Below are 13,557 nucleotides of genomic sequence, written 5' to 3'. Positions count from 1 at the left end.
GGCCGTCCCCACCTGCCACCTGCGGGCTGTTCTGGGAACCGCAACCTGGTTGCTTGGCCCTCTGCACCTAACAAACCTACCAAACTCCAGCCAGAGTCCTAGGTCACAAAACCCCTGGGCTCCTGCGGACACAGATGTTGGTGGCCTGGTCACTACCTCTAGATCTCTCTTCTGTGCCTCAGTTACAACACTGGAACTCTATTTGACTTACTGAACATATGATGTACAGTTATAACTGAAAAATCTCACTTTTTGTTAGTGCTAATGTCTATGTACCTTCTGGGTTGATTCAGGTCCATTAGTTTTATTCTTTGTCTTGGGTCTCGTCTAGTCTCTCCTATGTGTGGTAATCTTTGGTTGAAATCCAGGCATCTTGGTTTTGCTCTCTTGGGTCCTGGGTCCTACTAGCTCTCAAGTCCTTAAAAATACCTTAAACTTGCATCTCTTCAGTCTGTCTCCTCCAGCACCTAGCTTCTCCCTTGTGCCCATTTGTGTCCCAGATACCCTCTTCCCATAAAGATTTAGTCCCTGAAAGGCCCACATTAATCTAGTATGTCACAGTAATGGTGTCAATGTTCTTTCCAAACTTATGTAGAAATTTTCTTTTGCCTTGGCAGTGGTGTTGAGGAGCAGAGCCTTTAAGAGATAATCAGGTTGGGAGACCTCTGCCCTTGGGAACAGATGACTATCATGATAGTTGAGTGGATATGTTATACCAGGATCTCACCCCATCCCGTGATGCAGGGTGCTATGAAACACCCATAGGCCCTTAGCAGAAGTGGCCCTTCCATTCTGGACTGTGATCCCAATAAACTCTTATTTTTGTTTGTTTGTTTTTAAATTTTCATTTTGATCTCTCTCTCTCTCTCTCTCTCTCTCTCTCTCTCTCTCTCTCTCTCTCTGTGTGTGTGTGTGTGTGTGTGTGTATGTGTGTGTTTGTGTGTGTGTGTGTGTGTGTGTGTGTATGTGTGTGTCAGAGCACCTGTGTAGAGGTTAGAAGACACCTTTCAGGAGTCAATCCCTAACTCAGGTTATCTGGTTTACAAGGTGCATGCTTTCACCTACTGGGTGGGCTCTCTTGCCAGACTAACTCCTGTTGTTTATACCCAATCTATGGAATTGTCATAGCCCCCAGGAAGTGGATGAAACCAAACAGGTTCCTGGCTAACTATAGCTGCAAAACCCTGTTTGCAAGGAGGATATCCCAGAGGGATGGGTTGGGTTGGGTTGGGTTGGATATATATCTAGGGGAATACAGCTATCACAGCCTCAGCACCCAGCTCCTCTCTACAGTGCTTTGTTGGTAGGTTAGGTTGGTAGTTTGTTAGGCTTCCCATCAGTGTGTAGCTTGGTACGATGGCCCAGATAAACCTTAACCATATCCATAGGTTTGCCCTTATGTGGAGACCCAAGAAATAGGAGATTTTTACGTCTGAAAAAGTCCTGTTTCAATAATCCCCCGACTTACTTTCCTCAAAAATACAATTATACCTCTGTTGGCACAGCTTGTGTCTCTATGATCTTCCCAATTAATTTTTTTTTACTGGAGTGTGTGAATGCTTATGCATGTGTTTGATGTGTATGCAAGTAAGGGTATTTTTCATGCCACAGCATGTGGAAGTCAAGGGCAACTTTAGCAAGTCAGTTTTCTCCTTCCACCATGTTTTTGAGGCAATGTCTTTTTTTGTTGTTTCTGCTGATATACTATGTGCTCCAACCCTCAAGCTTCTGGAAGATTCTCCTGTCTCCACTGTTTGAGCTTCTACACACACACACACACACACACACACACACACACCATGTGTGTGTATATATATATATATATATATATATATATATATATATATACATACTTTCCATATATTATATATTTTATATGTAATATATATATATATATGTATATGGTTACAGGTTGTGTGGACTAACTAGTTTCAGTGCTGGGAACTAAGTCTGTTGAGTGTATGCTACACCTAGTTACTTAGTTCTTTCATATTAAACCCATTTCCCACTTCTTTCCCTATGTTGATCACTTATTTCTATCCATAGCAATGGTGAGGTTTTTCAAAGATTTATTTATTTATTATATATAAGTACACTGTAGCTGTCTTCAGACACACCAGAAGAGGGTATCAGATCTCATCACATATCGTTGTGAGCCACCATGTAGTTGCTGGGATTTGAACCCAGGTTCTTTGGAAGTACAGTCAGTGCTCTTAACCACTGAGCCATCTCTCTAACCCACATTTTAAAAAACTCATTTTTGTGATTGGAGAGGTGGTTCAGTAGTTAAAAGCACTCATACAGTGTGTATATATCCACACATGCAAACACGTATATGCATAAAATAAAAATAAATAAATATTTTTGAAGCCAGCAAAAACACAACCAGCTTTTTCTTTTCCTTTCAACAAATATACTATTCCATTTTATTTTTTTAAAAAGTGTTAAAGGCCAGATTGAAGTTTCTTGGAGAAAGAGGGAAAAGGGGAGGGAGAAAAAAGAGGGAGATGAGAGAAAGAATAAAAACCTTATGTTGTAGCTCCTAAATAGAACATAATAGTTTTTATTTAAAACAATAACAAAACAGCTCATCCAAACAAAAAAAGAATAAAAATTATCATGCAAAAAGCCAAAGGAATTCTATTTGGGAGGAAAATAAATTTAAAAAAGTAAAAAAGAAATGGTTAATGAAACAGAAGTAGGCCTAGTGCTTATAACTTAGTAAAATGAACTCCTCAGAATCAGGGCTTTGAGCTGCCTCAACCTGCTTGTGTCCTGACTCAGGAGCAGAGAGTGCCTGTGTGTGTGGTGTGATTACTCCATCTGTCCTTATATATGGCCCCCGAAGTACCTGCTTACCTATACCCTGTGACAACTTCTGGGATCAAATGAAAGGGATCTTAATGAAAATAATCTTTAAATGATATTTCATCACACCTGTATTTTATGACTTTCACCTCATTTATAACCTAGATATTAAACTAAGTACATCATTATGTAAATGATCATTTTCAACTTGCTGAAAGCAAAGTCAGTATTCTATCATTAAAAATGTGACTTGGGGCAAGAGAGATGTCTCAGTGGTTAAGAACACCAGCTGCTCTTCCAGAGGTCCTGAGTTTAATTCCAAGCAACCACATGGTGGCTCATAACCATCTATAATGTGATCTGATGACCTAATGCCTTCTTCTGGCATGCAAGTATACATGCAGATAGAACATTTATAATACATAAATAAATAATGCTTAAAAAAATGTGGCTCAAGGAGCTAGGAATGGTGGTGCATTTCTTTAATCCCAGCACTCTCAGGAGGCAGAGGCTGGCGGATCTCTGTTGAGTTTGAGGCAAGCATGTTGAGTTTCACAACAGCAAGAACTATGTAGAGAAACCCTGTTCTCAAAAACAATGTGGCTCAAGTATAAATCTATCCAGCAGAAAGCAGAAGATCAAGATATGACTGTAAAATATGAAGCAAGGTTTTGAAACACCTCACTGTATTGTCTAGCCCCAAACCCTTGTGCCTCAGTGTCTTCTATGCTAGGGTTACAGGTATAAGCCACTGTGGTTGGCTTGGTGTTTTTTATCTAAAACTTCATGTTCTGTTTTTGTTCACATAGGTCAAGTGTAGGGCATGCATATTTGTAGATGTACACAGTTTTGCCTGTGTGTTTGCATGTGTGCACACAGAAAGTATAGAAGATACTTCACACCAAGCTTCAATGAGACAGTCTAAAAATGGATGAAACATGGTTCTTATCTTTTTCCCTCACTGTGTTTATCATCTGGAATACTGTCAATATATGCACCTGTCTCTCTGGTGTGAATTTATTGTAATGGACAACTCAACATAGTTATTAACCAATTTTTGAAAATTAACATCTAGGGGCCGGCTCAGGAGTTAAGAGCACTTGCTGCTCTTATAGAAGACTCAGTTTCAATTCTCAACATCCATATTGTGGCTCCAGGGGTTAAATATTCTCTTCTAGTCTCTTCAAGCACTCAGGCATGCATGTGGTGCATAGACATATATACAAGCAAAACTCACATATATATATATGTAAAATAAAATATTTTAAAAACATTAACACTTAAAACACAATGAAACTAAAGTCCATACTGTTTTTGCTAAACATTTTAAATATATACATGATGAAAACATTAATTTGCCACGTTTTTGGTACATTTGTAAAGATGTACATACCTTCTGTGGGAATAATCTTTGTCTGCAACTAGCCAGTATATGTACTCAGTTCTGAAAATGCACAGCAGGGAGGTGGCTGCATGAGAAGCAGGCCAGATAATTCTAGCTGTGTAAATATTGACATGGTTGGTGCCTGCAGGAGGTGTCCCCCAGATGGGACACACCCCAGGTGTTCAGTACAGGTGGCTGGCTGCTATTAGCCGTGTGTGGGATGCTTTGAGTCTATTACATTAAAAGCTGCCCAATTACTCTTTGGAACTTGTGCTAAGTATAGGACACTTATTGCAAAGACTCCTAGCAGTGCCAACAGTGAAAACTTCCTAACTCTAAGATAGACATAGTAACTTTGGACCACTTTTTCATCTGTTCTTGATGCTCAGCTAGAACAAAAGTCACGCTAAAAGCTACTAGCTTTGCTGCCGAGGGGGCCTGACTAGACTAGAAACATGCAGGGAGCCCAAAGCAATGTGAGCTGTTTTGTCTCAGGAGTTATGAGTCTTTAATTTGTTAAAAAAAAAAAAAAAAAAAAAAAAACAAGTAAAAAGAATAGCTTGTGTGGTTTTGTTCTTTTCTGTTTTTAATTTTATCTTTTACACAGAGATTCAGGTTAGCCTCTTGCAGAGGATCAGGGTTTGGTTCCTAGCATATACACAGTGGCTTACAATTTGCAACTTCAATTCCAGGGTATCCATTGCCCTCTTTTGACCTCCAGGAGCACCAATAGCAGATGCAGTACAAAGATAAACATACAGGCAAAACACCCATATATATGTATGTAATTTTAAAATATTTTATTTTGTTATTATTATGTGTATTCATGTGTGTCTATGTTGGGGTATATCTATATGAGTACAGGTACCTGCAGAGGCCAGAGGCTCTACTAAAGCTGGAGTTACAGGTAGTTCTAAGCCACTTGATATGTGCTTGGGTTCTTTCTAAGATCAGTATGCACTGGTAAACACTAAGCTATCTCTTCAGGGCCTGAATTATTTTCTTGCTATTGTACCTGAGCTCTAATCATCAAATAGGTGTGTATATGTTTACATGTCTGTCTGTGTGCCTATACATTTGTCATTTCCTTATGTAACCTGGAACTGCCCCAAACATGATTGTAGTAAACGACCACCATCTCAGTGAATTTCTGTACATTCTATTGATGAAGACGGATCAGTCAGAACATTCTAGAAGATCCCTGTGAACTTGAGTTATATACAAATGAAATAAGATGCTTTGGAGTCTTAGGGTCACTAGCTTCTGATCACATAAAACCCTTCCAGAGAGACTATTACTAAGCATGTGTAGAGTTCCCTCCCCTCCAACCTTCCAGACAGCATGTGAACCCCTTACAGTTCAGAGGGGAGAAAGTGTCTGAGAAACACTAGCTGCTGCTGAGATAGCCTAGGGGTCTAATAAGTGAAAAACTATTAAGCAGAAGGCTATAATCAGCTCTTCTTGATCTTGACCATGACCAAGAACAGAATAAGAGTGGGCACTGCCAATTACCTGACACGAGGCTGCTTTGGTGTAGGAACACTGTGGGAGGATTGTACATTGAGAAATCCATTCCATCCGTTCCCTTCATAACAGAATAAATCATGTCTGGGGTAGTTCAGCCATGTTTCTGTTCTTGGCTTCAAATAATGGCCCTCAAATTACAGCTGAGGGCTATAAAATGTGATTTGTCTTGAGATGAAGGCAAAGATGGGTAGGCTCAACCATAAGGCAGTGTGGGGGTCATGAGCTATCCACCAAGAATTCTCACAGGAGCCTGCTGCAGTGAACTTCTGCACTGGCTAATCTGGGACACTCTGCCTGGTACCAGGGAGACTCACTCCATGTTAGCTCTCTATATGTCACTTTTCTCCTGAAGGGCATCCAATAGCTTAACTTGTGTAGGAACAAAAGACCTCTTAGAATTCAGGATTCTAAAAACAAAGTATTGATGATGAGTGATTCAGCCCCATGGGCAGGATTGGACAAGATCATGTGTTAATAACACTGCAGCATGTTAACCAACCATTTTCCCCTCCTGATGACTGAATCCTGTATCTTCTGTCTGTGCTTTCCAGTTGTATTACATGGTCAGTTCGGGTCCCACTCAACCCCAGCCACAGCAGAAGTATTCAGACTAGGGGACCTTCTATATCCTTTCCCCATTACTTGATAGCCAGCAATGTGAAATAAATTTTCTAAGAATGGTTCTGAGAATAACTCCCCAATGTTTGTACAGCTTGGGGAAGTGAGAACCTTTTTTAAGCTCTAAGGTTTTAGTATTACTGTATCATGAACTAATTTATTTTGACTAGATCAGGATGTATAAGAATTAAATAAGACAGCCTGGAAAGATGGCTCAGCAATTAAGCGTACTGGCTGCCCTTAGAGAGGACCTGGGTTCAGTTCCCAGAACACAACTATCTGTAATACCATTTCCAGGGGGTTTAGTACCTCCTTCTGGCCTATATATATGTATACAATGTACAGATATATGAGCTAGTGAAATACCTACTGCTATATACATATAAAATAAAAAGAAATCTTTAAAAAAAAAAAGGAAGTTGGGTATGGTGGCACACCATAATCTCAGCACTTGGAAGGTAGAGGCTGGCAAATCTCTGAGTTTGATGCCAGCCTGGTCTACAAAATAAGTTCAAGGGCAGTCAGGGTTACACAGAGAAATATGTCTTGACAAACAAAAAAACAAAAACAAAGCAAACAACAATAACAATAAAAAGAATGAAATAAGACAAAGTATAAGATGATGAAGCACACAAATAGGACCCAGAGTATGATCAACACATGTACACATTCACATATGCACATGTTCACCCCCACACGCATGCACACACATAAAGGTACCCTTGGTGAGTAGTAGCTGATTGTTCTGTCATTGACCATTATTCTTTACTGGGCTAGACAGACTTAAGGAATGTTGAGAAAGTAACAAAATAATCATTCCTTTCTTCTGCAGCTTATTGAAGGACAGGACAAAAAGCACATAAAGAGTAGCTAGGAAGTACTTACTGTGACTGCCAGTCTCAAGTCTTATGAAGACAAGACCATCATCTGAGTGGGAAATGAGAACTTCTAGAAAATTCCTAGAAAAGATATTTGAGCCATAATCTAAGAAGCACATAGGCATTAATGGAAGGGAGAGACAGGGGCCAGTGCTCAGTGGAGATGACTGGTTCGAAGCTGGAACAACATGAGGTCACCAGTGGGAAGGAAGCAAGCAGGTCACTTGGGGTCCAGCATGTCACCAAACACACTCTGAACACTTGGGGTCCAGCATGTCACCAAACACACTCTGAACACTTCTAGAGACTTCTTAGGGTCTTTGGGGATCTGGTGGCAGTTAACATAATACTGAAGTCCCTACAGAGGGTTCTGGGTTTGGTATTCGATGACAGGGAGCACACATCCTTTTGAGTGCCACTGAAAGCACAGTGATCCATCTTTGATTAGCTTGATAGAGTTCTGGAGGTGAGAACTAAAGATATGAATTAGGGGAATATGGAAGAATAGGAGCTAAGCTGTACATTGAGTAGACAATGGGCTGCTGTCTAAGTGTGCGGACAGTGGGGATGGCCAGGTCTAGGTGGTAAGACTGTGACTTCACAAGTTACATAGTCATCTTGATCATTCTTTGAGATGTCGGGTGGAGATGGACTATTATTTAATGCAACAAGAAACAGCAAAACAGGCTTCATGTGGGTACAGCCAATACACCTGGCAGGTCTGTATCATCATGTTCTTCCCATGGAATAGTCTAGAAGATAGTTCATAACCTGGCTAGTAGATCCATTTTATTCGGGAAGGAAGGGCTTATTAGGGGCTAAGCTCCAAGCTTCACACAGGTAAACAACTGCTAGTGTTGGAATGGATGTGCATCCCATCTGTGTGAAACAAGCTAAGCTCAGCAGGAAGCAATTCTTGGGGCCCAGCCTCCCTTTTCCTGGAGTAACCTCTCTCTGGAGTCACATGTGGGTCTATTGTAGCAAGGGGTACTCTTACCCATGTGTTTTGTGGAAGTGAGAGGGCAAGCATGTGAGGACCATCATCACGCTGCTGGAGTCTGAGGTACCTTATATACTCCTTTTTCCAGCGCTCTGGGAATACTAGCAGCCTGTATTCCTAAAGTCTCAGAAGAATCAGTTCCTGAAGAGGGCTTGGGTAGAAGGCTGATTCAAGCCAGATCAGCATCTTCATTTCAACCTGATGCGTTCAAGTCACACAGAAACTGGTGAGAGAAGCCAGTAGCCCAGTTAGTTCTATTTCTTTAGAATCTTGTTTTTATTGTATTTGGAGAACATTAATAAATAATAATTTGGCTTATATATGTAAAGCTCTTTATATTAAGTGTCCTTCCACCAGCTAAGGTTTGACTACACAGTACCTGGAGGCTGGTGCAGCCATAGTCCAGGGGGATATGCCTTGAGCTGCAAGCAGACTTTCATTGTTTATGTGCTGCTCGTTTTAAGCTGGTGTTGAACTCAATGCTTACACCAAAGTTCCAGAGAAAAGCCTGGGAGGCCAGACAGTATAAGCAGGATTGTGTTTCCTTCAGGAAGTTCCCAAAAATATGTAGAGGTGAAGCCTCAGTTCCAATGGAGACCCCTGGATAGATTCCAAGAAAACATAACATCTTCCTAGAAGGGCTACAGGTACTGACAAGGTGAAGCTGGCACAAAAGAAAACACATGTGCTGCAAATCAAGTAAAAGTGGGAGCTGCTCTAGTCACTGGCACACAGATGATGTGCTCTTAAGCCCCAGAATTTAGATGTGGGGCTACAGGGTTTAATGCTTACCTGCTGGATTGGGTATGTCCTCACTATCTCCTAGTTTATGCTGTGCCTTTATTTTCTCACCTCTAAGAGGTTGTCTTGAATCTCAGTAGATACTATGCAAGTGTTGGGGCTGTAAAGATCTGGGACTGTTATATTTGAATGCAGTTGCATTATGAGGTATCGATGAGTATGTGGGAACTAGGAACATAAATGTTATGGTTCAGATCTGCAATATCTCCCATAGACCATTGGGAAAAACTACTGATACAAGTTCCTGATATTACAGATGAGGATGTTCCAGGCACCCAACTTCCCCTGCCAGGAAAGACTGCACCAACTGAACCTGGGAGACCAGGTAAGCCCTCTTTAAATTTGGTCAGGTGTCTTAAGATCATGTGTTGGAAAGCAGAATACCATGAGGTACATTATGGTGCTAGTGGCTCAACTGTGGAAATGAGAAAGGGCTACCCCGCCCACTGGTACCTCCAATGTCTGCTTAGTGCAGAGGAAAATACAGGCTTGGACCCATAGGGAAGGGCCCCTAACTATTAAGGTTAAATAGGTTTTACCAACAGGAGAGCTAGCTACCAGATGCTAAGATATGTGAAAGGTATATAATAAAGACTGATAATAAAGGTGTTTCATGGCTTTAAAAGGACTCTTACCCTGACATGGTAGTTCATGCTACAATTCTAGTACTTGGAAGGTATAAACGAGGGTAGGTTGGGGAGCAGTAACAAGAGGACTGGAAAGTCAGAGTCTAAAGACCCTGTCTAAAACAAGCAAAACCCATAGAAACTAGAACACACCACTTAATTTGGTCAATATAAGGGACCCTCTGAGATCATAGGGCCACATAAAAGCTTTGCGAAAGAGGACCTGGTGGTTGTTGACCTCAACTTTACTAAGAAGCCCACATTGTAACTCTTGGAGAAGTTTCTGACACTCAGTATCTCAGGGTGTTTCAGTTGATCCAAACATATACCTCAGGACTGCAGGGAAATGAAAACATCACCTAAAACAGGAACCAGAGTCATTCTAAAAGATTAACAGGTACAACTTTATCACAGTCAGGAGAGCAGAGGGCCAGCAAGTGAAAAACACAGGTCACAGCACCTTTATTTACCATCATACAAACAGATGTGACATAAACACCCTCAGAGTTACAGAATGGTCTTCACAGCCCCTAGAATCTATGGGAGTCACAGGCACTGCCTCTGCCTTTGGATACCAACTGGGAATGGTATGAAGAAGGAAAGATCTGCCTTTCATGGGGGACCATTCTCTAGCAGGGTTTCATGCCCAACACAGGAAAGGGCACATGGTACAGACCCTTTTCCTGAGGACATATCACTGGCTAACACCATCCCAGAGGGTGGAACCCTGGCTGCAACTATGAGATTCATCCTGTCATGACATGTGACCCTATAGCATTAACATTCACAAGGTGTAAACAGAGTCTGATACATTTATTTATTCGAACTTAGTCATACGGCATGTTGGACACATAGCTATGCCCATTTTAGACCAGTTTTAAAATAAAAAACACCTGAACACTTCCTACCAATCAACAATGGTTTATGTATGTAGGGCACCTGGAGTGTGGAGATGCCTTTGTTTTGCTATTCAGTTGCTATATGCAGAGTAGCTGTAACTATGTTGGACAACCTTTTTGCCTCAGTCAATGACTGGTGAAACCATGTGCCACAGACACTTGGGGAGAAAGGCTGGTTTTATCTGAGTTCCTGCTTATAACAGCAGGAAGTAGAAATGCCTCTGTATATTTAAGCAAACAGTGGCAGCAGGAGAGAGTGTACAACTTAAGCTCTGTCTTTCAACAGGATTTGACAACCTGGCTGTAGGCACAAAAATACATTGTTAAAAAATAAAAAATGTTATTTCAAAGGCCTTTATTTCAGTGGGAAGAGAATAAAAGTCAAATGCTAGTGATGTCTGATTGAGCCCAGTGTTCATTTGGGCTCAGCTCATTCATTCATCTTTGAGGCTATAAAGGCAAAGAGGAACTGTGGTTGAATTTTTAAAAAATAGTGTAGAACTACAGATTGCCCACTGCTTCCATGGTTTCCTGGAATAGTTTTATTTGGAGAACAAAGGCTGTATTTTAGAAAATAGTTCACCCCTAGGCCAAGTTCATTTCATAAGATTACTGTGTACAAAGTAGTTAATTATACACATAAATAACATAAAAACAAATGTCATAAATTAAAAAGTTCAAGAACTCCCAACATGCCATCTACCAAGAGGTGAGACTGGCCTGTGTGGATGTGAAGAGGGTGTGGGCCAGGTGACCTGCAGACCTGTCCTCAAGTGTCATCTCTTCCTTATGCTCCAACTGTGTAACAAAAGCTTCAGCTTCATCCTCAAAGCTTGCTCTCTGGAATGAGATGCTGAGAAAGTGGCATCTTGTGTGACATCAGGCTGACTGCAATTTCCCTTGACCATTGCTGGTTAGTATCCATCTCTGTAGTGTGGCTGCCCACATCTGAATATATCCAGGAAATACGGGACCAAGGACAAAGTAAGGCAAGTTCTTCTTTACGTTCTTCTTTTGTCTGACATTAAAAACTGATGAGAAGAGTAAGACCAAACTCTCTCCTCACCTCACCTCTTTGTGTCCTTGTGATAGACTGTGGACCCTATGATGGCAGCTTGACCTGCTGCCACTGGGATAGCACAGGTTTGTGCTAGCCATGTTCCCTCAGAGCCGGGTATGGCCAGTTTGTATTCACTGTCACGATGACCTCTTCTGCTCTCACCACCACAGAAAAGAACCTCTCAGGTTCTTAAATCACTAGCTATGCTTTTCTCCTGCAGAGCTGAACCTCTCCATTTCATAGGAAATTGGTCTTCAGAGACAACCACCTTTGGAATTAAGGCTTACACAGAAAGAAAACAAGGGTTCACTCCCCATCCTTCATTCAGGGATGTAGCTAAGCTGCACCATAGCACATATGTTTGAATGGCAGAGTCCTGAGATAGCTCCAGAGGAGCATCGGGATTCAAGCGTGAGGGCTCACTTTGCACACAAGTGTGTGTGGCCTCAGACAAGGCATCTGTGCACAACCAGACAGGGACTAACACCCTACAGTGCAAACGACTTTATCATATTAAAATAAAAGAAATCAATATTGGCCACAAGAGGGCCATAATACGTAACGTGGTTATGAAATAAAACAGACCGTTCATAAAATTCAATCTATAGATGTTCTCAAGATATCTTTTGTGCCTGAGCTGGGGGCCTTAAGATACTCCTCACAGAAGGCCTCAGGCCACAGCTCTGTGATAAGTAACTCTTCCAAAGAGTTACTTAACTTCTCCCTGCTTGTGGATCCAGGAGCAAGGAGAAACCTGGGTTTGCTTCTGTGTGTTGCCTGAAAAGGCTAGCCATATTTCAGTATCTTCACTGGAGTGCTAAAGAAAACAGATCAAATCTCCCTGGTCCTTGGGTTATCACACCTGCTTCTAGGATCCTGTTATCTGTGTCCCTGAGCCCAATGACAATTACAGACCTCTGAGGGTGACACTGTGGTCTGGCCAGGCTGTACCACCTTGGCGAAACACATGGTGGAAGTTCCTGCTTGCCAAAGGCCATGTCACCAGCTAAGCTGATAGGTAACTCTGTAATGCTAATAATCTCAGTGATCTTGACATACGGACACTCTTCCTGTTTGGTATCCAGCAAACACCTCAAGACCTCAGAGCCCCCCTCCTACAGCTCAGCCCATTTTGCAGCCACAGATCAGTAGCTGTACATTTGCTGCTGCTCATTCTGTACCTGGGGTTGTACTGCCTGCTGCGGGGCTGCAGGGGCCTGTGGTGGCTGCAGCACATCTGTCTGGGGCACTGCTCGCCATGTGAGTGGGTGCTGCTCACTGAGTTGGTTCCCCAAGGGTGTGATGGAGTTTACCAGTGTGGTGAGGTTGATAAAGTGGGCCACTGACTGAGGATTTGTGGCTTCTGGCTGTGGGTGAATCTGGACATCATTTTGCCGGTTGTGCAACATGGCGGAGCCACTGACAGTGTCAAAGGTAACAGTCAGGATGGAGTTATCTAGTTGTAGCTGGCGTTCAGGGTTGGTAAGATGTCCAACAGCCACTGGCTGTAAATTGGTAAACTGAGTCCCAGCTGCAGTGGTGATGGGGGTCACGGTGATGTTGGTTAGGCCAACAGAGCTTGATGGAGCAGTCACATTGGGGTCCCCTAAGGTCACCACCACCTGTAAGAGTCACATGGAGAAAGAAACAATAAATTGTTTCTACAAAGAGAAACCCTCCCATAGCACCCACAATCTGTACTAAAATTGTATGCTCAGGCAAAGGAGCTGGAGCAAGGCCTTCACTGGGGAAAGCGGAACACAGCGTTTTTGGAGAATTATACTAGTAAAAAAGGGAATGGAAATATGGACAATCCTTTGGGGTAATGCAGAAACGGAAAATCAGGCAAATGTCACTAGCCAGAAAAAAGAAGGAATCATGCTTAGAGATGGAGAGACAGTTCCATTGGCAAAGTGCTCACCACTGACTTATCCCCAATCTGTCTCAGTCTTTCTC

General features: G+C 42.0%; 1 protein-coding gene across 2 annotated transcripts in view; it reads right to left on the bottom strand.

The window, feature by feature from the left end:
- Window positions 1-12,746: 12,746 nt before the first annotated feature.
- Window positions 12,747-13,557, bottom strand: part of PRDM15 (PR/SET domain 15) — a gene marked incomplete at its 3' end in the record, with an annotated part of 44,835 nt that continues 44,024 nt past the window's right edge. For both annotated transcript variants that reach the window (XM_080919080.1, XM_080919081.1), the window contains one exon: window positions 12,747-13,223. In XM_080919080.1, the coding sequence (XP_080775206.1) occupies window positions 12,747-13,223 (477 nt within the window). The remainder of the gene's footprint in view (window positions 13,224-13,557) is intronic.

Source organism: Micromys minutus, assembly GCF_963924665.1.
Source record: "Micromys minutus genome assembly, chromosome: 7".
Lineage (NCBI taxonomy): Eukaryota > Metazoa > Chordata > Mammalia > Rodentia > Muridae > Micromys > Micromys minutus.
Note: the sequence above shows the minus strand (reverse complement) of the source record. Positions and strands in the feature narration are given on the sequence as shown.